General features: G+C 55.9%; 1 protein-coding gene across 1 annotated transcript; it reads right to left on the bottom strand.

Annotated features, from left to right (window-relative positions):
* Positions 1–9,172: 9,172 nt before the first annotated feature.
* Positions 9,173–13,171, bottom strand: RTL1 (retrotransposon Gag like 1; the record flags this gene model as incomplete). The annotated part of the gene is made up of 1 exon (XM_084240318.1): positions 9,173–13,171. The coding sequence occupies one exon, from the start codon at positions 13,169–13,171 to the stop codon at positions 9,173–9,175; it is 3,999 nt and encodes a 1,332-aa protein (XP_084096444.1).
* Positions 13,172–26,078: the final 12,907 nt, after the last annotated feature.

Genomic DNA, 26,078 nt, shown 5'->3' with positions numbered 1-26,078 from the left:
ATCTCCATTCTTCCTCCTGAGACACAGATCTCCCTCCTCCTTTCCTGTGACACAGACCTCCCTCCTCCCTCCTGTGATGCCAGATCTCCCTCCTCCCATCTTGTGACACACAGATCTCCCTCCTCCCTCCTGTGACACACATAACCCCTCTACCCCTCATGTCATTCATGATCTCCCTCTTTCCTCCTGAGACACAGCTCTCCCTCCTCCTCTCCTGTGACATACAGATCTCCCTACTCCATCCTGTGACACATGATCTCCCTCCTCCCCTAATGTGACACACATAAACCCTCTGCCCCTCATATCACTCACGAACTCCCTTCTTCCTCCTGAGACACAGATCTCCCTCCTCCCCTCCCATGACATACAGATCTTGCTCCTCCCTCCTGTGACACTTGATCTCCCTCCTCCCATCCGGTGACACACAGATCTCCCTCCTTCCCCAATGTGACACACATAGCCCCTCTGCCCCTCATGTCACTCACAAACTCCCTTCTTCCTCCTGAGACACAGATTCCCTCCTCCCCTCCCGTGACATACAGATCTCCCTCCTCCCTCCTGTGACACATGATCTCCCTCCTCCCTCCTGTGACACACGATCTCCCTCCTCCCTCCTATGACACAAACCTCCCTTCTCCCTCTTGTCACACATGATCTCCCTCCTCACTCCTGTGACACACAGATCTCTCTTGTCCCTCCTGTGACACACAATCTCCCTCCTCCCTCCTGTGACACATGATCTACCTCCTCCCTCCTGTGACCTAGAATCTTCCTCCTCCCCTAATGTGACACACATAACCCCATGCCCCTCATGTCACTCATGATCTCCCTTCTTCCTCCTGAGACACAGATCTCCCTCCTCCCCTCCGTGACATACAGATCTCCCTCCTACCTCCTGTGATGCCAGATCTCCCTCCTCCCTCCTGTGACACACGATCTTCCTCCTCCCCTAATGTGACACATATAGCCCCTCTGCCCCTCATTTCACTCACCATCTCCTTTCTTCCTCCTGAGACACAGATCTCCCGCCTCCTCTCCCAGGACATACAGATCTCCCTCCTCCCTCCTGTGACACACGATCTCCCTCCTCCCTCCTGTGACACAAGCCTCCCTTCTCCCTCTTGTCACACATGATCTCCCTCCTCACTCCTATGACACAAGATCTCCCTCTTCCCTCCTGCACACATGATCTCCCTCCTACCTCCTGTGATGACAGATCTCCCTCCTCCCCTAATGTGACACATATAACCCCTCAGCCCTTCATGTCACTCACAATCTCCCATCTTTCCTGAGACACAGATCTCCCTCCTCCCTCCCATGACACATGATCTCCCTCCTCCTCTCTTGTGACACAAGATCTTCCTCCTCCCCTAATGTGACACACATAGCCCCTCTGCCCCTCATGTCAGTCACGATCTCCCTTCTTCCTTCTGACACACAGATCTCCCTCCTCCTCTCCTGTGACACAGACCTCCCTCCTCCCTCCTGTGACGCCAGATCTCCCTCCTCCCCTAATGTGACACACATAGCCCCTCTGCCCCTCATGCCACTCATGATCTCCCTTCTTCCTCCCGAGACACAGATCTCCCTCCTCCCCTCCCGTGACATACAGATCTCCCTCCTCCCTCCTGTACACATGATCTCCCTCCTCCCTCCTGGTACACAAGATCTCCCTCCCCTCCAATGTGACACACATAACCCCTCTGTCCCTCATGTCACTCACAATCTCCCTTCTACATCCTGAGACACAGATCTCCCTCCTCCTCTCCTGTAACATACAGATCTCCCTCCTCCCTCCCGTGACACATGATCTCCCTCCTCCCATCCTGTGGCACACAGATCTCCCTCCTCCCCTAATGTGACACACATAGCCTCTGCCCCTCATGTCACTCACGATCTCCCTTCTTCCTCCTGAGACACAGATCTCCCTCCTCCCCTTCCATGACATACAGATCTTCCTCCTCCCTCCTGTGACACGTAATCTCCCTCCTCCCCCAATGTGACACACAAAGCCCCTCTGCCCCTCATGTCACTCACAATCTCCCTTCTTCCTCCTGAGACACAGATCTCCCTCCTCCTCTCCTGTAACATACAGATCTCCCTCCTCCCTCCCCTGACACATGATCTCCCTCCTCCCATCCTGTGGCACACAGATCTCCCTCCTCCCCTAATGTGACACACATAGCCTCTGCCCCTCATGTCACTCACGATCTCCCTTCTTCCTCCTGAGACACAGATCTCTCTCCTCCCCTTCCATGACATACAGATCTCCCTCCTCCCTCCTGTGACACATAATCTCCCTCCTCCCCCAATGTGACACACAAAGCCCCTCTGCCCCTCATGTCACTCACAATCTCCCTTCTTCCTCCTGAGACACAGATCTCCCTCCTCCTCTCCTGTAACATACAGATCTCCCTCCTCCCTCCCGTGACACATGATCTCCCTCCTCCCATCCTGTGGCACACAGATCTCCCTCCTCCCCTAATGTGACACACATAGCCTCTGCCCCTCATGTCACTCACGATCTCCCTTCTTCCTCCTGAGACACAGATCTCCCTCCTCCCCTTCCATGACATACAGATCTCCCTCCTCCCTCCTGTGACACATAATCTCCCTCCTCCCCCAATGTGACACACAAAGCCCCTCTGCCCCTCATGTCACTCACAATCTCCCTTCTTCCTCCTGAGACACAGATCTCCCCCCACCCCGTGACATACAGATCTACCTCCTCCCTCCTGTGACACAGATCTCCCTCCTCTCCTGTGACACACACATCTCCCTGCTTCCTCCTGTGACACGAGAACCCAATCTCATGCCTCCCATGTGACACACAGATCTCCTTCATCCCCTCCTGGAAGACACAGATCTCCCTCCTCCCCTCCTGTAACACAATCACCCTCCTCAACTCCTGGAAGACACAGATCTCCCTCCTCCCTCCTGTGACACACAGATCTCCTCCTCCCTCCTGTGACACACAGATCTCCCTCCTCCCCTCTTGGCACACAGAGAGCCGCTCCTCCCTGTGACAGACAGATGTCCCTTCTCCCCTTCTGTGATACAGATCTCCCTCCTCCCTCTTGTGACACACAGATCTTCTCCTCCCTCCTGTGACACACAGATCTCCCTCCTCCCCTCTTGGCACACAGAGAGCCCCTCTTCCCTGTGACAGACAGATGTCCCTTCTCCCCTTCTGTGATACAGAGCTCCCTCCTCCCTTCCTGTGACACATGATCTCCCTCCTCCCTTCCTGTGACACAGATGTCCCATCTCCCATTCTGTGACACACAGAGCCCCTCCTCCCCTCCTGGAACACACAGATCTCCCTCCTCCTCCTGTGACATACAGAGACCACTCCCCTCCTGTGACACACGATCTCCCTCCTCCCTGTGACACAGAACTTCCTCCTCCCCTCCTATGACATACAGATTTCCCTCCTCCCTCCTGTGATATACAGAGGCCCCCTCCCCTCCTGTGACACACAATCTCCCACCTCCCTCCTGTGACACACATAGCCCCTCTGCCCCTCATGTCACTCACGATCTCCCTTCTTCCTCCTGAGACACAGATCTCCCTCCTCCCCTCCTGTGACATACAGATCTTCCTCCTCCCTCCTGTGACACATGATCTCCCTCTCCCCTCCTGTGACACACGATCTCTCTCCTCCCCGAATGTGACACACATAACCCCTCATGTCACTCACAATCTCCCTTATTCCTCCTGAGACACAGATCTCCCTCCTCCTCTCCTGTGACACAGACCTCCCTCCTCCCTCCTGTGACACACAGATCTTTCTCCTCCCCTAATTTGACACACATAACCCCTCTGCCCCTCATGTCACTCAAAATCTCCCTTCTTCCTGAGACACAGATCTCCCTCCTCTCTCCTGTGACACATGATCTCCCTCCTCCCTCCTGTGACACATGATCTCCCTCCTCCCTCCTGTGACACACGATCTTCCTCCTCCCCTAATATGACACACGATCTCCCTACTCCCTCCTGTGACACATGATCTCCCTCCTCCCATCCTGTAACACACAGATCTCCCACCTCCCCGAATGTGACACACATGGCCCCTTTGCCCCTCATGTCACTCACGATCTCCCTCAGGCCTTCCTGTGACACACAGAGCCCCTCCTCACCTCCTGTGACACACAGTTCTCCCTCCTCCCCTCCTGTGCTATGCTGATTTCCCTCCTCCCTCTTGTGACCCAGGTCCCTCTTCTCCTCCTGTGACACACAGTTCTCCCTCCTCCCTCCTATGACACAGATCTCTCTCCTCCCTCCCGTGACCCACAGACCCCTCCTCCACATTGGAGACCCCTTCCCAGGTGTGCACTGTGTAGCCGTCCCCACATCCTCCCTCGTCCCTTCCACAGGGTTCTGAGGTCTGAGGAGCCCGTGGACTGCCCGTGTGTTGTTCCGTGGACTGTCATTGTCACTCTTTCATGATGGTGTCGGGTCGCCAACCTCATCCACTGGTGTCTGTGAGGTGTGTGAGGGGTGTGGCCATCGGGTTCAAGGTGAGTCTGTTAGGTGAGTGGACATGTGGTGGGCGTGCTGCGCAGGCTGCAGCCAGGTCTGCCTTTCAGCAGCACGTTACCAAGTGATCTGTGTGCCTGTCCCTCCAGCTGCCTGCTCAGTGGTACCATGCGTGTGGCCGGGCTTCACGTGGGTTGTGGAAGGTGCTCCTCACCCACAAAGGAGACCCTGTAGCCTTTGGCTTCAACCCCCTGCCCACACACCCCGTGACACAGGGGGTCGCCTCTTCCTGTTGCATTCAACAGACCCTCTGCAGGGTCCTCTGGGTGCCCCTGAATCCACTTCAGAGCCCCTTAATGGAGGCAGGATGAGTGAACAGGGCCTCAGAAGGCTTGGGGCGACCCCTACACCCACCCGCTCTGGGCCTGGGCCTGGCGCTGCCTGGGCTGGCTGCCCCCGCTGTCCCTGCTCTAACCACTAGCACAGGCGTCCACCCGCCACCCGGCGCTTGCTTTGCGCTTCCGGGAGGAGGGTCGCGGCCCGTAGTCAGTAGGTGGGGGGTGAGAACGGCTTCGTACAGGAGTTGGTGCACAGTTATCCTGCTCCTATATGATGCCTTTCTTCATCCCCTTCAACCACATGCAGCCCCCGGACCCTCCTCTGACCCTTGGCTGCGCGGGGCTGTCCTCTGCTTGCTGCTGCCCGCCCCTTGGCTCTTGCTTCCCCTCCCCTGCGGCTCCCGAGTACCCGGCGGGGCGGGCCTGGCTGGGCCACCTCTGAGGCACCCTCCTTGCAGGGGAAGGCTAGCCTGGCGGGAAACCTGGGCAGTCCTGTGGCTAGCAGGTGCCTGATGGGCCAGACGTGGACGCCGGCTGGCCCTGGGTTCCTCCCCTGATGGGAGCCTCCTGAGAGGACCCAGTGCCCAGGACAGAGGGACAGCCCTGGGAGGTGCCGGCCCCAGGCTGGGGGCGGGCATGGACAGAGCAGACCATCTCCCCACGGCCACAGAGGAGGGTCTCCTCGAGGGGCCTCCGCCTCTACCCAGGATTCTCTCGTGACCAGGAGGCTGAGGCCCCTCACAGGCGGCCGCTCACTCGCCCTTCTCCAGGCCAACACAGCCCAACTCCCGAGCAGGATTTCCCACTGCCCTAGTCCAGCCACGGCACCCAGTGGTGGTGGCCCGGAGGCCTGGGCCTTGGTGCCGACCTGGCACCCCCTCACTCAGCCCCTGCATGACGGGCACAGGCCCTGTGCTTCCTGAGCCATTAACCTATTAACCAGCCCTGCAGCCAGCCCAGGCACCCGTGTGGGTCAGCTCCCCCAGGCCCCGTGCCCACCTGTGCACCGTTGGGGTGCCAGGATGCCCTTGTGAGTTCAGGAGGGTCTCCGAGGAGGGGCGGCTTGAGCCCGATGGGCGACCCCAGGGTGGGTGGAGGTGGTGGTGTGTGCTGGGTGCGGGGCTGGAGCGCGGCACAGCATGGGAGCGCCAGGGCCCTCGTGGCGGGCTTTGACATCGGGCCTTGACATCGGCCTGACAGTCTCCGTCCCCTCAGGGATCCCCGGTGACGTACCAGACTCTGGGGAGTGGTGCTCTGGTGACACTGGCGGGCAGGTGGTCCTGCAGCCCCGGGCGCCCCTTCCCAGGTGTCAGGGCCCGGGCAGGGCCTCACCTTGCGAAGGGCTCCCTGGAGGCGGTCACGGTGAGCCACCCCCAACCCCGCCAGCAAACAGGTCTTGCTGTGTGCCGTCTTCTCTTCCCAGGGCTGCTGCTCTTTGGCCCTTGGCTGAGTTTCAACTCACCTTCCGGGGACGGGAGATGCCCATGAACCGGATTGAAGACTCTGCTGAAACCATCCACTGCTTGTCCTGGATGCCCCCACCGGTGCGTGGTGAGGCTCGCTTCTTCCTTCTGTTTGGGGAGCAGGCCAGGGTGTTTGCTGGCCTGGGGGCTTCACATTTCAGCCAGCATAGCTGCTCCCAGGGGGTCTGGGCCAGGGGCCCCAACTCAACTGGAGCCTGTGCTGCCTGCAGGAGGGATGGGCAAATCAGACCTGTGTGGTCAGCAGCCACCAGCTGCCCTCAGTGTGTGCAATGGAATGTTTGAGAAACAGGCCCAGTGTGCACCAGGCCTGGCGGCCAGGGCACCCGCGGGGCAGGCTAGGAGGGGAGAAAGGTGACAAGAGGCTGGCAACCTCACCTGGGGTGGCACTTGGGGGCCTGGCCGGGTTGCTGGGTGCCAGGGGTACCAGGGTAGGGGTGAGGGGCATCACTGAATTGTGCCCTTGAGTTTACACTTTTTTTGTGGTGGGTTTGAAGTTAATGCTAACTTCTTTTTTCTTTCAGGAGAAAAAAAGGTTTGTATTGTGTTTTGAACAGTTTCCTAGGGCGGCAGGGACACAAAGACCCAGCATTTTTGCCTGGTCAGTAGTTCTCTGGGATAAAGCCAGGGGCCTGGACAAAGGAAGGCACCAGACCCTGCTCTCTGCTGCAGTGGGAGGTCGTGCTCATCACCACACTGCCTTCTCCACTGGCCTGCGTGTGTGGGGTGTGTGCGTGGGGAGTATGTCGGTGCCTTAGGGACTTAGTGGGCTCCTGGAGACCCCCCTGAAGGGCATGATGATTGGTGATGATGGGAAAACAGCCAGTGAGGGTCCCCCAGCAAGTGGGGCTCAGGGTCTTCTGGGTGCAGTGAGTAAGGACTCAGGGTTCCTGCAGCTGAATCCCTGACTTTGACGCATGGGACCCTCCCATTTGTCTTGCAGCTGGGTGGCCGGCTCCTGGGAGGCCTTAGTGTCGGCCCTCTGGGGCTTCTTGGACCCTGTGGCTGGCTGCAGGATGGGCACAGCAGGGGTGCAGTCGCCCATGGTGGGAGGGTCCCTGGTTCTGTTCCTGGCTCCTCTGTGCCACTGGGGCGTGGCTCCCCCACGTTGATGCTGGGTGGGCGGTGGAGGGTGGACTTCTGTGCACCTTCCCTGCCTTGCAGAGCCCAGGGCCAGGCCGGGAAACTGAGGCTGGAGAGGGGGCAGTCGTTAGCGGGGGCTGGGTGGAGCCCCTGAGTTTGAACTGGGGATCCTGACCATGGTCTCCTGGTGCTGCTCTCGGGGTAGATGCCGTGGCTAGGACAGGGCAGGTGGGTGTGGCCCTGGTGCAGGTGGGTGGGAGTCCAGGCCTTTCCTTAGTTTCCTCTCTAGGGGAGGTGGGAGAGGGGCTGGCCTAGGAGAGCCTTGAGGTCAGACCGTGCGGGGCCCCTGCCCATGGGGCCTGGGTCCTGGTGCTGCCCCCACTGGGGCAGATTCTGCGCCGGGTGGGTTCTTGAGAGCTGCGTGGGCCTTCTGCCCCTTGGGGGGCCCTGGTCCTGCCGCTTGGTCCCCCTCCTTCCCTGGGCCAGTCCCCAGGCCTTGGTGGTTGAGTGAGCCGAGTGCGTGCCCCCCCTGCTCCCTTACTCCCTTGGAACCCCACCCCTCCCTTGGAACCCTGCACCCTCAGAACAGCCCCCGGTCACTCTGAGGGCAGCGTGACCTTGGCCTTTTCCCTTGGGGGCAGTGGTGGGGTCACCTGAAGCCAGGGGTGCTGAGTTAACAGGACAGCCCACAGCCCACCCCCATGCCAGAACTGATGAGGTGAGGCTTGTTTCTGGGGCCCCTTCTTGAGACCCTCAGGAAGAGGCAGCTCCTGGGGTCTCCCCCACCAGCTGGGGCCCTGGCTCCTCCGCCCCTCCCCCATGCCACCGCACCCCCCCATCCTCCCTGCCCCTCCGTGGGCCACGCTTCCTTTTCAGAACAAACTCCCAAGTCAGATAATCTTTAATTCTGCTTTATTTGGGGGACAGGGAGAGAAGAGGGGGTGGGAAGCGGGAAGGGTCTTCTCCCCGTGGCAGAGAGCGGTGGTGGTCTGGGGGGCGCTCAGCTCCCCGGCACAGTCTCGGGCCTCCCCAGTGTCTCTCGGCCCCTCCCCGGGGCGCGGGCCTCTGGCCCCTGTGCTGTCAGTGCTGGAGGGGGAGGGGCCGCAGGCGCGGGCGCCCCTCGGTCCTGTGGGCCTGGGAGACCCGCAGGGAGTCCAGTCCGGTAAGTACTGGCACGTCGGAGTCCCGGAGGCACCGTCCAGGTAAGAGCTGAGCTCAGGGACAGACAGAAGCAGTGTGGGGGGCTGCGGGGGGCACGGGAGGCTGCTTGCAGTGGGCGGCGGGAGGCGCCCCGGCACCCGGGCGGGGGCGGCGGCGGAGCCCAGGGGAGCAGGAGCACCGGTGATGGAGGTAGAAGTCAGTGGAGCACCCGAGGTCAGTGTCCCAGGGTGGCGCGAGGTGGCCACGTGCGGCTGGGGGGCGGGCCCGGGTGGGGTCTCCTCCCCCCGCATCTGCTTGCTTGCTCGCTGCTCGGCTGTGCCTGGTCTCCACCTGGCCTGGGTCGGGGTCTGTTCTGCTCGCCACTGCTGTCTCCTCTGGCGGGTTCACTCCCGGCTGCGGGCCTGGGACCTGGAGAATTAAGACGGGAGTGTGTAGCCCTGAGCTGGCTCTGGGTCTCTGGGGATGACAGTCCGTTGGCACAGATGAAGTTGCTGGTTGATGAGTTGAAGAAGTTGCTGCCCTTTCACAAGTGGGGTCCCCTTGGCTCCGGAGTGGCAGGAGTGGGGTGTCGCGAAGCAGTAGAGGCACGGGGAGGCGGAGGAGACTGGGCGGGGGGCCGGGGGAGGCCGTTCAGTGGAGGCCGGCGTCGTCGGGGTCTTCGGGCAGCTCCTGCAGCCGGGAGCTCCCCTGGGGCTGGCGCGGGCCCGGTGCCCAAGCGTAGACCGCGGCGAGGAAGCGGGTCAGGGCTCTTGCCGCCAGCTCCTGGTCGGCCGCGGGGCGGGCGCGGACGGGGCGGCTGTGGAGGAAGGCCAGCACGTCGGTGTCAGTCGGGGGGCGCCCGCGGGGCCGGAGGGCAAGCAAGGCGCGGGTGCCCGGGGCCTGCTGCACGTCGGCGGCCTGCGCGTCCTGCGAGCTGTCTTGCAGGCCGTCATGCAGGCCACTCTGACGGTAACGTTGCAGGTCGTCTTGCAGGGCTTCTCGCAAGACGACATCTTCATCACCCACGACGTGCAGCTCCAGGGAGTGGTACCTGGGCGGGAGGGGGCGGCTTCCTTCTCGCGGGGTCACCCTGACCCCGAAGAGCTCACACAGCATCAGCCAGAACCCGGGAGTGAACTGCAGGCCCTGGGGGAGCAGGGTGCTGCCCTGCCAGTGGCCGGGGCCCAGGGAGAGCTCAGCCAACTCCTCAGCGGGGACCGCGCTGGTGCCCACCAGGGCGGGCACGTGGGTGAGGAACCGCGAGACGGCGCTGGCGATGCCACTGCCCGTGAGCAGGGGCGAGTCCAGGAGGACTCGGAAGGAGCTCCTGGCGAGGGGCCGAGCCCCCGGGGTGGGGGCGGGCAGCAGGGCAGGGCGCTGCCGGGCCCTCAGCAGCACCAGCAGGGCTGCCACGGCCAGGGTGTTCTTCCAGAAGAGCAGGCCTCGGAAGAAGTGCAGGATGACGGCCCTGATCTGGGCGACGCTGTAGTGGGCCAGGAAGGCGCTGAGGATCTGGTCGATGGGTATGAGGGACAGGAACTCCTGCTGGAGGCTCAGCCCGCTAGGCTCATCCTGCAGGGGCGCTTCCTCTGGGTCGTCTTCCTCCCCCGACTCTGCGAGCTGATCCCTGCGGGATCCTCCCAGGGCGAAAAGCATCCTGGGCCGAGTGGCAGTGCTGCGGGAGAGCCCCCTGCGGTGGGGGTTCCTCAGGGGCGCTCCGGGTCGGCCGCCCTCTTGGTCTGGCCGCTCCATGACGTCGAAGTTGAAGTGGGAGAAGAAGAAGACCCAATGCCCCGGGAGAAGTACGGTGAGCCTGTCATCATTCAGAGAGGCTAGATCCTCTGTGTTGAGAAGGATCATGATGGGCTCCTCGGTGTTCTCCAGGTAGCGGCACCACACCATGAAGGCAGCCCTGATCGGAAGGATCTTCATCTCCAGCGGGGAGTAGTTGTCCTCCAGCCGGGAGGTGGTTCGGGAGTAGAATGCACAGCAGACCCTCTTGCCGGTCTGCTCGTCGACTTGGATGAGGGAGGCATACAGCGCCGTCCTGGTGGCGCCGGTCTCCAAGTAGAAGGGGTTCTGGGGCTTGGGGTGGTGGAGAAGGGGCGCCTTGCGGAATGCCCGCTTCAGGCTCTCGAAGGCCTCCTGCTCCTCGTCGCCCCAGTAGAAGGGCTGCTCGGTCTGCAGCTGCCGCACCAGGGGCTCAGTGATGGCGGCGAAGCGCTCCACGAAGTGTCGGTAGGGGACAATGAACTCCATCAGGTGGCGCAGGGACTTCTTGGAGCCGGGGGTGGGGTAGCCCGTGACTGTGTTGACGATGCTCTTGTTGAGCTTCACCCCCTTGGGGGTGATGACGAAGCCCAGGAACTCGACCGTGTGCCGGTGGAACTGGGTCCGGTCCAGGGAGCAGTAGACGCTGTGGTAGCGGAAGCGCACCAGCACCTGGCGCACGTGCTGCACGTGCTCCTCCTGGCTCATGGAGTAGATGAGCACGTCCTGTCCGTAGGACAGCACGAAGTAGCCCAGCATGTCCTTGAGGATAAAGTGGATGACGCTCTGCCGGATGATGGGGTCCGAGCAGAGCACGAAGGGCCGGTAGCTTTCCATCTCCTGGCGCTGCAGGCCGAAGGCCGCCTGCCACACGTCCTCCACGTGGTGGATGTTCAGGCTCTCCTCCACGATGGTCCCCCGCAGCTCCAGCTTGGTGAACCATGTGGCCCCATGCAGGGGGTCGAACAGCTCGGGGATCACCTGTATGTAGTCCTGCTTGCTGTCCAGCATGTCTTGTGTGTCCCAGTACACGTCTGGCTTGGCTGCTTCTTGCATCTCGGCACCCACAGGTTCCCACGGCGCGGTGGAGGGACATTCGTAAAAGGTCTCGCTGTGATCACTGTCTCCAGCCTGCTGAAGCTCAGAGGGCTCTGATTCAGAAAGATCATCGGATCCGTCTGAGCTTGGCTGGTCGGATGTCTCATCATCTGCTTCCTTCGGGTTAAACACGTCGGCCAGGTCGGAGTACAGGGGTGGCAATCCGGGCAGCAGGCTGATGGCATGTCTCTCCAGGGCGATGCATGGTGGGGGTGGGCGGAAGCAATTCTTCAGGCAGTAGGGAGAGTGGAAGGTGCAGCGGCCTCTGGCCCAGTCGACCTCCGGGCTGTGGACTCGGAGCCACTCCATGCCTAAGATCACGGAGAAGTTGGGTGACGGCACGATGTCGAATTTGAGAGACTCCTGGTGGTTCTGGTGGATGCACACCAGGGGCTCGGTGTAGAGCCAGATGGGCTCGCTGCCTATCAGCGAGCCATCCACGGTGTGGACCGGGCTGGGGTAAGTCTTCTCATAGAGCTCCACGTAGTGCTCTTGGGCGAACCTCTCGTCCATGTAGTTGCCGCTGGCCCCGGAGTCCACCAGGGCCCGCACTGCCACGCTGTGGTAGGGGTTCACCCTCACCATGAGGAGCAGGAAGAGGTGGTCACGATTGATGGCGGGGTGCCCTTCGGAGGGCAGCCAGCTGCTCACCATCCACCGCTCAGGCGCAGGTGAGTCGATCCAGGTCAGGTTCCGGGGGCGGGCCTCGGGGGGCAGCCTGAGCATGGCCCTTCTCTCCGCCAGCTTCTCTTCTATCTGCAGGACCAGCACCATCAGGCTGTTGAGCGAGTCCGGCTGTGGGATGCGGAACAGGTAGTGCCTGATCTCTTCATTGAGCCCCTGGCACAGGTGGGCCTGCAGGACTTCATCTGGCCAGCCCAAGGTGGGTACCAGGCCCTGGAACTCGGTGATGTAGTCGAGGGCAGAGCGCTCGCCCTGCCTGATGTTGAACATGGCCTCTTCGGCCACGCGCAGGGCCTGCCGGTATTCGAACATCTCAGACATGGCCTCCAGGAAGGCCGGGAAGTCGTGGGTGAGGGGGCTGTCCTCCTGAAGCAGAGCTTGCGCCCACTCCAGGGCGGTGCCCGAGAGGTGGCAGACTACGTAGCCCACGCGCAGGCGGTCGCTGTAGAACATGCGCGGGCAGCTCTGCAGGATCAGCTGGCAGAGCACGATGAACTCGTGGTACTCTCGGCGGTCACCCGAGAACTGCCGGGGTGCGGGTAACTGGCCAGCACTGATGGCCCCCATCAGGATCTCCTCTGCCACCCTCTGTTGCTCCCTGAGGTCTTGCATCCGGAAGTACAGAGAGATGAGGGACCTCACTGCACCCATGACTTCAGCGGTCGAGGCGTCGGTCTGCTCCAGTGGGCTCTCCTCTTCGTCCAGCTCGGGCAGGTCAGTGCTGTCTTCCTCTTCCTCCTGGTCTCCCCAGGGCATGGCGCGCGTCTCTTCCATCTCCTCAGGTGCCTCGCCGAGCGGCCCCCCCGGCTCCTTCTCTTCACCGTGGCATGACTCCTCCAGGTCTTGGAGTAGGTCATTGGGTGGATCCGTGATGTCCCTATGTGGGCCACTGGATGGCTCCTCCATGTCTTGGAGGAGGTCGATGAGCAGCTCTGCCGCCTCCGGGGCGGGGCCGCCGGCCGCCCCCGCCGCCCCTGCGCCACTGCCCGCTGGCTCCTCGCTGGTGTTGGATGAGCCCTCGGAGGACTCCATTTGTTTTGATGATGGATTCTTACGCTCCATCATCGTCTCAAATGAGTCTTCAGAGGGTTCTATCATGTCGTCGGGTGGGAAGGAGTGCTGCTCTGAAGACTGGTAAGGTTGGCAGGCGCCGGTCAGCGACTAGAGCTGCAGAGACCAGAATGGGGGGGGGGCAGGAGAGGGAGGGAAGCAGCAGGTTAGGGTCTCCAGAGGTCAGGGTCTCAAAGGCAAAACAGATGCCTGGCTCATCAGAATGGGGGTCCCTGGCCTGGGTGCAAGCTGGGGTACCTGGGAGAGCTCTCTTGTCAGCCCTGACCTTCTGACCTAGTCTCCCAGGCTCGCTCTGCCGGGCTGGACTAGGCTCTGTCCCCCGTGGTGATGAGAAATTCACAGCCCATAAATTTGGTGGCGCAACGGCCCAGAGTAGCTGGCGTGGCAGGCGGGCACCTGGCAAGGAGGCCTGGCCGCTTGGCTCCCCTGGCACGTGTGCCCAGGCTAGCCGCTTCCCTTCTCTGGTCGCCCGAAGTCACAGGTTGCACATCTCGGTGCTATTCTGAGCTGTCCCTGGCCGGCGGGCGCTCTGCAGGGAGCTTGGCCCGGTGGGCAGGCGGGGATCTCCAGGAGTGAGCCCCGTGGGACTACTTCAGGGAACAGGGGAGCAGAGCCAGCAGGCGCATGGCCACCATCTAGCGGCTGGGTCAGCAGCCCCAAATAGCTCTGTTTCCTGCCGCTGATTCCAAGTGCGGGGGCAGAGAGAGGTCTGGATGCTGGCTTTTATTTTCCCTGTAAATGTTTATAAGACACCTACTATGTGCCAGAGACGTGCACATTTGTCACTTGATTCTAGCTCAGAACCTTTTCTGATTTCTCCTCCCTATGCTGTGTCCCTCCGGCTCTGAGCTGTTGAGATCTGCAGATGGGCCCCCCACCCCCAAACCCTGCTCTCCCAGGTGGCCCTCTTTCTCGTGGGGTTTCAGGAGCATGGAGACCTGGGCATCACTTCCTCACCTACAGACCTGCCTGCACCCTCTTGAGCCCTAGCCTGTGGGCTGTTCCCTTCTCTGTCCAGTACCCTCTTCTGTACTGGCTGTTGGGTTTTCCCCAACATAGGGGGCTTCCTAAAGAGTTGAGATATCGAGTAGAGGTGACGGAGGGCATGTGACATATTTGATATCTCATTGCCTTGGAAGGGATCTTTAAAAGCCCAAGTCTTGGGTGGTTTTGAGCAGTCGGAAACTGAATTTCAAGAGATGTTTTTGTTGGGATTATTTGCAAATTTCCTCTCTGCTGGCAGGAGCAAATTGAATTCTAATTACTCAACAAATTAGCTCTGTAGTTATTGGTCTTTATACATTTAACAGTGTTAGTTCCTTCTTGGTTTTCTTAGCCACCTGGCTGACCTATAAAAAAAATCCTCATTGGCTAAAAGCCAAATTTTCCAAATAGTATACAAAATTTTCATCTGCTGTTTCTCAAAACTAAGTTCTTGTTGGCATGACAGTTCAATTTGATCACACAGGCCTGCTGATTAAAACCTTGGGCCATTTACTTACCATCTGTAATTTAAAATTCAAACCTTGTAGCACAAAAATTCCTGACACATAACAATCATCAAACCATTTTCTGGCTAAAATGGAAGGACCTTAGAATAACAGAGAATTCTTTTCATGTCACTCCTCGAGATACAGATTACATTTTTTAGTATAATGTACGAATTAGGTGAAATGCCCACCAGCTACCACCATTGCCACCATTATCCTCACAACATCTGCACAGCACATTGCAAAATTAACTCGTTTTCTTCTCCTAAGTTCATATGAGGTGTGTATTATTACAGCAAAATCCCAGTTCTCTAATATAAAATTCTAATTAAAATATAAAATTTGACCTTGTAATTCATCTGCAGACTCATTTATTAGAAATAAAAATCTGAGGATGCTCTTAGGGCTCTCAAAACCCTATATTGGTAAAAAATGAAGAAGTTTAATTTGGCTAAATTAAAAGAATGTAAGTTGAAATTAGTTGAAATTAAAAATTTAAATAAAATTAAAAATGAAGTTTTAATATGTCCCTTGAAACTTAAAGCCTTTTATTGGCCAAAATTTTAAATTTTAAAATTTTAAATGGTTAAAATTTAAAATTGACTAATGTTAAAATTTTCAAGGTTTAAATTGGCTAAATGAAATAGCTTGAACTGAATAAAATAAAAATTTTCAGTAGGTCTCTTAAAATCTTTTTAATGGCTAAAATTTAAAAAAATCTAAATTGCCTAAACTAAAAAAATTAACTAAAAATTAAAAATAGCAGTTGACAGAAGTATTAAATTGAATTAAAAAACTCATTAGGTCTCTTAAAACCCTTTAATGGCTAAAATAAGTAAAAAATATAAATTGATAAACTGAAAACAATTAAATTGATGAAAATTTTAATTTGGCTACTGTTAAAAATTTAAATTGAATGAAATTAAAAATCCTGGTAGGTCTCATAAAAGCTTTTAATGGCTAAAATGAAAAAATCTAAGCTGGATAAATTGAAAAAGTTTAAATTGACCAAACATTAAAAATTTAAGTTGGCTAAAGTAAAAAAAAATCTAAACTGAAAAAAAAAAAATTAAAATCTCAGTAGGTCTCTTAAGAACCTTTAGTGGCTAAGATTTAAAAAAATTGGCTAACCTGCAAAAAATTTAAATTGACTAAAAATTAGAAATTTAAGTTGACTATAATTTAAAAACAAATTGACTAAAAGGTAAAATCTCAGTATGTCTCTTAAAAATGTTAAGGCCCTTTTAGTGGCTAAAATTTAAGGTTTAAAATTGAATAAAATTAAAATCTCAGTAAAAGAGTTTTCTTTTAAAATCTAGTAAATTCTTTATTGTCTGAAATTTTAAAAATTTAAATTAGCTGAAATTAAAAATTTAAAGTTTGAAAATTTGAACAACCTAAAATTTAAAATAAAAATTTAAATTGATTAAAATTTAGAAAAGTACATGTCAATCTTAGTTTTAAAAACCAACCCTTTACGGGCTGAAATGTTAACTCCTTAGTAAGGTGATTTAAAACTTTATATCTGAAACTCACATACTATTAAATGTCAGTTATAGCTAGAAAAGTTGAATGAAATTAAAAATCTTGGTAGGTCTCTTAAAAATTTTTAATGGATAAAATGAAAAATTCTAAGTTGGCTAAATTAAAAAACTTTAAATTGACCAATAAAAATTTAAGTTGGCTAATGTTAAAAAATTTAAATTGAATAAAATTTCATTGAAGGTGTAATCACCCCTTCTTACCAAAAAGTCTTTGCTTCTTAGTTTATTTTTAAATTTGATGATGTAACTGATTAAATTTGCCAACATTCCTGTCTTCACCCTAAAATCTAATATCCCTGGCATGTTATGAAATATCTTTCGTACTCCTTAACATCAAAATTCAAACTTTAGCAAGATGCTTAAGTTATCCCATAACTTATATTTAAAATGTGCACGTTTCTTTTCATTGTCGCTAAGAAGAAATTCCAATCATTTAGCATCAAAAAGAAAAGCAAACGGTAGAATTTATCTTCAAACTGGTGGGTATAAAACCCAAACTCTTTGCCCCGCCACTCCTTAAACCCTTTAGTGGCTTAATTCCAAATGGCTAAGTATGATATAAAAATTTGGCCTTGTCATCCCTCAGAATAAAAGGTCACCCTTCCTTGCAAGATACATGCATTCGGTCTTGTAACTTCTGCTGAAAGCTTTGTACTATCTCCTAATCATCTATGAGAAAAGATCTAAATGCCTTAGCACAAAATGCACATTTTACTCGATAGCTTCTCTGCAGATGGCTCTTATTAAACACAGAACTTTTGCCATGTCACTCTCTTAAAATCTCTTAATGGCTGAAATTCAAATTCCTTAGCATGGCACAAAATGGGATCCTGTTCTTTAAAACAGCGTCCAAATTTCTTAGCGTCTATGTAGATTCAATCCTGTAACCTCTGCGTAAGACCTGCCTGATCACTCCATATTTACTACTTGCCATAAATCATCCAGTTCCCAGCACTGAGTACGGATCCGGGGTGCACTAGGATCTTAGGGGTGCCTCCCTGTCCGTGCCCCTCCATTACCTGGTTCACCAAATCCAGACGCCTTAGCATAAAATGTATTTTACCAGCTAATTCCCTCGCAGATGAAACTCTTCTTATCAATCACTCCTTCAAGCCCTTTACTGGCTAGAATCCAAATACCTCTGCGTCAGAGTCCAAAAATGAGATCACATCCCTTCCCAAATGAAACGCTTGCATGCCTCCAGCCTCACATGAATCACATCTCCTTGGCATGTTATAAAAATCTGATCATTTTCTCTTTGCCATAAAAATCCACTCTTTCAGTGCTGTCGAAATGCACACATTTTATCATGTAACTCCCCAATTTAAAGCTTTGCAAGCTTCCTTCATTGTCTGAAACATAAAGTCCCAAGTACTTACCATAAAATGCAATGTTTTACCATATAATTTATATTCAGACTGGTCTATAAAACACCCCAAATCTCGCCCTGTCATTCTTGTCAACCCTTTTCCGGCTTCAGTCCAAACATATTAGCATGCTATAGAAATTTGATCTTGTCATCCCTGAAAATAACATTCACACTTCCTAGCACAGTATATAAAATTTGATCTTGGAACTCCACCTTAAACCCTATGATATCTCTTAATTGTGGAATCATGGAATAAAAGTCCAAATTCTTAGCATAAAATGTGAATTTTATTTTGTAATTTCACCGCTCTCTATCAAATCCCCCCCCCCAAAAAAAAAAATTACCATGTCACTCTCTGGCAACTTGTTATTGGCTGAAATCAAATTCCGAGGCATGTGCAAAAAATTGAATCATGTCAGTGCCTCAAAATAAATTCCAAATTTCTTTGCATATGCCCAATGTGTAGCATGTCGCTCCTCTGATTAAAGTCTTTCAACTTTGGTGTCAACAGCCATCAGATCTCCCGGGTTTGCTCTGAAAATCAGACTTTGGCACCCCCGACACACGAGGTCCAAAAGTTTTAGCGTGGTATTAAATTTGTGACTGGCTCTTGCGAGTCACAATTTGTCGGCGTTTCTCTTGCCTGCACTACTGAGTCCTCAGCGTTAGCCTTCAGAGCTATTCTATCATGTTTTTTTTTCCTGTGGATTTATCTCCCACAAACAAAAATTTTACCATCACATTTCTTAAAACCCTTTGGCAAGAATCCCGACTCCTTCGCGTGATATAAAAACTTGATATTGTCACTCCTCAAAATAAAGTCCAGATTTCTCCCCCGAACCCCTATCTCCTCATGAACTTACCCACCCCCCCGCCCCATCTTTAATGGCTTCTCACCACCAACGAAATGTCTCACATCTTAGCGTGCCGCCCCACGGGGCCCGGCAATCTCAGCGCAGGCCCTTCCAAGTTCAGGGCTGCAGCACGACAACCACATGCCTGTGCGTGAAATGGAAATTGGACCCAGTATCTGTTCTGTGGAAAAGTCTTTACGTTGCTCCTGGTGACTTAGGCTGCGGGACCCACATGCCTCTGTGTGAAACCAGGACGTTTAACCCTTGATCGTTAATTTCTAGCTCTGGCGCCTTGTCCCTCCTGCCCCGTCCCTCCTGAAGGGGTTCTCCTTTGCTGCCCCCAAACATACTTGGATTTGATGGGCCTGGGTCTTGGTTTTTGTAAGCTGGTCTCTCTGCCAAGAATTGTTGAATTCCTACAGCAGCACGTTCTGTTCTCTTCCCGGCCCAGGCACCGCGCTGCTGGGTCCCCAGAGGAGCACGGAGGCGGCGGCCGGCCCTGCCCCTGCCCCGCAGAGCGTCCCGTGGGAGATGACCCCCGTGTCCATGCCGTGCCGGAGGTGAGCCGGGGGGCTTGGGCAGGGTGAGGGGTCCGCTCGGGAGCTCGGGGGCTCAGCACCCCTTTGCCAGGACGTGGGGTAGGGTCGGGGCTGTGCTCTCACCTCAGCAGGTACAGCTGCCCCCACGGAGCACCTAAGCAGGACCCAGGGGCACCCCGAAACCTGCCCACCACCAGCCCGCCCGCTGCCGCCCAGAGGCACCCCACCTCCCCCGTGGGCCCTTCAGTGCAGACCCCCGACCAGTGTTCTCAGACCTCCGAATGCAGCAGCTCAGGTGCAAGTCTAAAGTCTCCCACAGTCTCTTTAAGAAGGATCTACTCAGTTGGAGAGTCTCACCTTGTGAAAAAAAATTGGGGTTCAGTGCACTGCCCATGGGGTCTTGGGTGAGACCCTCCTTCCCCCCGCCCCACGCTCAGGCAGATACCCAGCCTCACCACCTCGGTGGCCAGAGCCTTCTTGGTCAGGTCAGCTTCCTGTGAGCCTCTGAGCCCGCGGCCCATTGGGTCAGGGCTGGGACTGGGAGTCTTTGAAGGGTTGGAAGTGGGGGGGGGCTCGGGGGGGGGCAGAGGGCAGGGGGGGCAAATCCCTCAGCAAATACCTCTCCACGTCAGCTCACTTGTACAGTAAAGGAAATCTGATTTTAAAAATAGAGCTTGGAAGAGGAGATGGGAGGATATTTAGGAGCAGAGTTGCGCCTGGGGCGGGGGGCGGGGGATGGAGGAATTAGGGGAGAGGTGAGGACGGGGAGGAGGGCGGGAGGCCTGAGCGCCCGGGAGGAAGGTAGAGTGGGCAGGAGAGAGGAGAGGGAGCGTGGAGGGAAACGAGAGAGAAACAAGGGTTCTCTGCCCCCCACCCCACCCTGGGGCCCTGTGGAAGCCACAGCCTCGCCTGTTCCCCCTGGGGTGCCGCCAGGGATGGGGTGAGGGCCCAGAACTTAGGGGCTGTGTGACCTCTGAAGGGATAGCCCTGTTGGTTCCCGCCTTGGTCCGGTGCTGGGGTCTGGGCAGGTGCTGGGCATCGTGAGGGCTGCCAGGGATGCTGGGACGGCCATGGGGGCAGCTTTTTGTTAAACAGCGTCCAGGACAAGTTATGTCCTTGGCGGGCTGAGTCCGAGGGCCCTGCGAAGTGGCCCTGGTGTGGACTGGGGTGCACGGCCCCGTTCTCCTTTGGCTGGCTGGCCAGGAAAAGACCACTTAGTGTTCCAGGTGAGGGGCGTCCCTTCACCTCTGGGCCGGGGCAGCCACCCCTCCTGGACAGCTGCCTCTGTCCCTTGGGTCCCGCCAGAGTATCAGGCACCACCCGGGCTCTAGCCTCGCTGGGGAAACTGAGTCCCTGGGAGGGGGACGCCGTGACTCAGGACACAGCAAGTCAGGGCAGCGCTGGCCCTGGGCTGCTCTTCTAACCCCAGGTGAGCTGGGCGGGGGCCTGTGGAGAGGGCACCCCAGGCCTGTGCTCTCTGGCCTCGAGGTGAGGGCAGGGCCTGACCCTGGCCAGCACTGCCCTGTGCTGAGCGCCCGTCCCCCTCCATCCCGCTGGATGGGCCGCTGGGGGCAGCTGGATCACTCTGCCCAGAATAACCCTGGGCAGGGGGGAGTGCCTGCCCTGGGGGGCTGGGCCGGGGGCACAGATGAGTGTGTCCTTCTTCACTGCCCAACTGGGCTGGCCAATCAGCGGCTCCCAAGGCTGCTCTTGCCTTTCAAGGCAAGTATCTGGGGCCGAGCTCACGCCACCTGCCAGCTGGGGCCCCGGGCTGACTCTGCCTGACTTTCTCCCGGCCCTCAGTTTCCCCTCATCTGCAAGGAAGTCGCTGGCGGTGGGGTCTCTTTGCTGCTGTCTCTCGGGGGTCCTGAGAGGTGCCCGAGGGCTGACCCTGGGGAGGAGTGATGAGGTGGGGTTGGCCGAGCATGGGGGGCTGAGGGATGCCCACCCTGCGTGTCTCCCAGCAGCTGCCTGAGTTCTTGGGGGGCCCTCACGTGATCTCACTTAAGCAGTGCCCCCTCAGGCACACCAATGGGTGCTTCCTTCAAGCCCTTGCCCGGGTTTGCCATGTCTGGTGGGCACCCCTGCTCCTGGGGCTGCAGGCCCAGAAAAAGGGAGGCTCTGCGGGGTGGAGGAGGGCGGGGGCTTGGAGGCGAGCGTGGAGGCTCAGCCTTGATGCTGGAGGAATGAAGGCCAGGGTGGGTCCGGATGGCCTCTGTTTCTCCATTTACAAAGTGGAAGGGACACCTTCCCAGGGGAGACCAGTGTTAGCTTTCGCAGCTGTGAAGACCCGGGGATTATTGATGGGGGCTTTGGAGCAGGAGGCACTGAAATTTCCCATTAACCTGGGAGGTGATGGTGCCTCGCTTGAAAGTGGGTAACCAAGGTCTACAGGGTGGGCCCACTGGGCTGCTGTGATTGGGGTGGCAAAGGCATTGGCCCAGTACTACCCGCCTGTGCAGACCCATGCCCATGCCAGTGGGGGGCAGATGCAGGAGGGTCTTCCTTGCAGGGTCTCTGGGATTTAGGTTCACCCCGGTGTCTGCTCTGTGTCAGCTCTGCCCGGCCCACGACATCCTCACACTCAACATGACTCCTTACCAGGAGCGGCACGCTCCCCAGCGTTAGATTAAGATTTAGGGTGTCCAATTTAGGAAAGGGGAGGCAGAACCAGCGTGCAAAGTTGGGCTCCTTGCCCCCCCCCACCCCGGTGAGTGGAAAGGCAGGAGCAGATGCCCTGGTGGGTGGCCCGTGGCCACCAGGGGACCCGAGGGACCCTGGGGTGGAAGAAATGACTTTCCTTGCATGGCATCTGTGCTGTCAGCCTCGTGGCTTGACAGGAGGCCAGACCAGGGGACTGGGGGCCTCCGAGCCTCCTCCATCTCCCTGAAAAGCTCATGTGGTCATTCCCAACTCATTTTGGCTAATATGGTTGTCGGCAAAGGGACAGGACAGCTGGCCCCAGCCCTGCTAATTATAGCCGCTTGAGAATTTGAACAGATACTGGGTCCACCATGTCATGGCTTTTCTTGCAGCAAACTAATCCTTTAACCTTTCCTCACGAACACCAGCCCCCCGGGAGGTCAGCACGGGACCCCCAGCCCAAGTCTTACCTTTGATGAACGTGCTCAGTGGTTCTGCTGTAGTCGCGTCAACAGGAACCTTGCTTCCCTCTGGAAAGTCGCAGGGGAAACGGGGTTAGGATGGCCCGGGCTTGGGACCTGGGGGTGTCCCAGCAGTGCCAGAGCCCCTTCCAGATGTCCCCTGCCTTCCTCGCCATCCCTTGCGCTGCTCCCCACTTGGGCCTCTGTGCTGGCTCTTGAGTGCGCTGCACACACTCAGCCTTAGCACTTTCAGCCTTAGCACAGCCTGGGAGGCGCTCACTTTCATCGGCCCCATTTTTCAGAGGAGGAAACCGAGGCTCAGGGACTGAAGTCACCCCACGGCACTGAGGTTATCAGTGCATCTGCCCAGGCCGGTGGCTTCAGGGACACCGCCGAGCTTCGTCCTGCCCTTGGCGTCAGTCTGCCCTGCTGCTCCTCATCCCACCCATTGGGGCTGCCCCACACACACTAGGGATGCTGGCGGGCAGGGGGCCCTAGGTAGGTCCCGAGTGGGTGGGCTGCGCCTGGCCGTGGCCCTGGTGCGTGCTCTCTCCTCCCTTCCCAGGTGGCGTGGAGGGGAGAGGCGCTTTCTCCCAGGAAGTGACCAAGGTCCGGCCCGGGATCCAGAAAAAGGTCTGAAAAACTGTTTTAAACATTTCTAATTTGTAAATTTGGACAATTTCTGAATGTGTCAATGCCTCAGAGTGGAGCTAACACCGGCCCTTCTTTTGCAGCCTGGTGCTCACTGCCCCCCCGATGGGCAGTGAGTCGTGGCTCCTGGCAGAGGCGTGGTGCCCAGGATGGTGGGCACTTGTCTGCGGTGGCACAGTGGGACAGGTATGTGTGCCCCCTCTACACCAACAGGCTGTGCTGGGGCTGGGGCCTGGAGCACGGGGTGGGCCACTCTGCACCATGGGGAGGCATGACAGCCCACCTGGAGGCAGAGGGTGCTGGCACTTTGGAGTTTTTGGGTGTTGGGGGTCTGTTCAGGGCTGAGGGGGCAGACTTCTGGGTGACCTTGGAGAGGGACCATCATCCTCTCCTGCTCCTGCGGGCTGGGGCCAGCCATGCTCGAGGGTCGCCTTAATGCCAGAAATGAAGTAAATGATAAAATGCCTCAAGGCCTGTAACCATGGCTCTCGTTAGGAGGCTCTGGGCCTGCCCCTCTCTCTGAAGCCCCCTTCTCATTTTGTGGAATGGGAGTGGGGCCAGGGCCAGGGAGGGTCAGAGTCCTGTCAACTACAGCACAAGTATCAGCCTTACTGGCTTGTGCAGATTTGGGGAGGAGGTGACCTCCAGGTGGTGGTGCGAGGACCTTCAACCTGGGTGCTGCCCAGTATTTTTATTTTTCATAAAAATATTTCACATCTTGATAGAACTATGACATACATCTCGAAGTATTCATCAGGACCCGTTCAGCCCCACATGAAAAACCAGGGCAATGTCTAGCAGGGCCTGGGGTTTGGGAAGGGCTGTTAAAGCCAGGGGCACTGGCGGGGTGGGGGCATTAGCCTGTGTGCACATTTCTTCCAGAAAGCCTGGACCTGCACTCCTCATCCCATGCCCGTTCCAGCTTCAGCCAGCTGGCAGCATTGCCAGGGCCTGGGAAGTAGGCGCTGAGGCTTACTGAGCAGGCAAGTGTTGGGGTGTCTGGGTGAGAGGGGGCTCTGGTGGGCAGCCAGGGTGCCGTGTGCTACTCTGTACATGAAGGGGGCCAGGTGGAGACCTGCAGGTGGCTCCCTGTTGCCATGGTCAGCAGTGCTTTGCCCTACTCCCTCTTGGGTTGGATCTGGGGAGGGAACATGGCCGCGGAGGGTCCTGCCTGGGAACCCAGCTGTTGGGGTCTTTGCCAGCCAGCCTCGAGGCTGCTGACGCAGGCTGCCTTGGGACCCCTGTTCTCTGAGGCCCACATGCCCCCTCCGCCCGGAGATCTCATGTCATATTCTCCTAGAGTTTTCATTCCTGCTAATCCCTCAGAATGCGGGCCAGGGCATTAGCCTCAGAGCCTTGCAAAGACCTAAAAGGAAGGGACCACTGATGGGTGCATCACAGACCCCCCCAGGGAGATGCAGCAGGGGTCTGGGGCCTGAGGGTGGGGTGGTAAAGCCCCAGCCACGGCACACACCTGCTGGCTGTGTGTCACGGTAGGCGACCTGGGCACCTGGCTCCAGCTTTGGCACAGGAATATAAAAAATTTAAAAGGGAATGATCTTTGGGATAAATTAAACCTCTTGTGTCCACAGAACTAGCGTTTGGGGCTTCGCTTTCTCCTGGTCCCTCAGGCAAAATGCTCTTGTTTTGTGTTTGTGAAAACCAAAATATATTTCCCCCCACACAGGAAAAAAATGCACCCAACTAGCACCGACCCCCCTCAACTGCTAAAGTGTTTATTTAATTATGCAGAAAATGCATTGCTAATTAATAGGCTAATTACTAAAAATCAAAACACCGTGGATAAAAGCTCAAGCCGTTTTAACCCCACTCAGCCCCTCCCCCGTCGCCGCTGTGACCAGCCTCAGGTCTGTGGTTCCAGATATTTTTCTGTGCATTTGCATATGTGTATAAACAAGCTGTTAAAATCCACGGCTTTGGTTTGTTTAGTACGCAAATTGTCGTGGTGTACATTTCCTTCTCCCGCAGCTTGTTTTTTTCCACTCAAGAATCTGCTCCGAGACAATAAAAATCAACACGGTTCTTACAACAGCACCTTGTTCCCCCAAGCCCCTGATTGCTTGGCCACCTCTCTGCCGCCAGCACGCCCGCCCCAACCCTGCCCAGGCCCTGTCCAGGCCCCTGCCAGGGTCCCTGCCTGGGTCTCTGCCCGGGGCTCTGTTCGTGGCACGCTGGCGCAGCCAGGTGTAAGTAATTGCCAAGGTCTGCGTTTGAGGAGTGGGCTCCCGAGTGTTTATGCCATTATTATAGATGAATATATGAATGCATAAATTAGCAAAATAAAGAGGGATAGCCCTGGACCTATGATGAGAAAGTGTTTCTGAACAAAGGATCATGATTAATCCACTTGGGCACAAAATGCCGAGATCCATTAAAAGACAATAGGTTTCATTCTTTTTAAGAGCTATTTAATATTCCGGGGTCTGTCTGCACCTTTTCTATTGTGGGAAGCCCCAGCTGGGATTGTGCAGGGGGAGGGGACGCCTGCAGATAGAAGCTGTGCCCGAAGTCCCAGTCCTTGGGGTGGGTCACGGGTTAATTGAAATAATGTAACTTAGGCTTTGTTTCTTATAAAATAAATCCAAATCAATGCCTAAGCTAAGTGTGCCCCTTGCACACGCCGATGGTGAGGGCTTGCCGTAAAGTGAGGTTTTGATGAACACAACCCACTTGACTGTCACCTGTGAGGAAATTTCTGGGCTTTTCTTGTTTTTTGCTAATGACCCTGCAGCCAGCATTCTTGTAGCTAAGTCTTGAAACGCATCCCTGGCTGGCACTTTACTCCAGCTTCTTAGCGCTGGGATAACTGGGTTAAACGGGTTGCAAAGTTTATTTTCATTGAATGATCTTTCTAAAAAGTCGTTTGACCTTGTCACTGTCTTGATTTAAATCCCCCCTCTGACTTCCTGTGTTTCTGGGACTCAGTCCAAGATCTTAGCGTGGCAAGGAAGACCCCGCAGGAAGGCGGGAAGCACCCCCCATTGGGCCTGCCTCTCTGCTGCCCCCCTTTATCCCAGCTAGGCACCCCGTGTCCCCCACAAGCTCCCTGCTGCACTCTGCCCTGCCCTCTGCTGCCTTTTTGCACTTGGGTTTGGGCAGTGTCTTTGCAGGCAGCTTCCCTGACCAGGCTTTAAATTTCTCCTACGGCAAACCCAAAGTTAGGGCAAAGCTAAGTCCCTGGAATTGTGATGCCTCATTATACATTTTCCTAGTCCATGAGAATGTTTACGTTTTCCTAGAATTCACGAAGCATCCGTGCTCATCGCCCCTCTGTCCCCCTCCAGGGCCCTGGCTCCCGAGCTGCCTGCCTCTGACTCCTCCGGCTGGAAGCCGCGACCACCTTCCCGGCGACGCAGATTAGG

Source organism: Talpa europaea (genome assembly GCF_964194135.1).
Source record: "Talpa europaea genome assembly, chromosome: 8".
NCBI lineage: Eukaryota > Metazoa > Chordata > Mammalia > Eulipotyphla > Talpidae > Talpa > Talpa europaea.
Note: the sequence above shows the minus strand (reverse complement) of the source record. Positions and strands in the feature narration are given on the sequence as shown.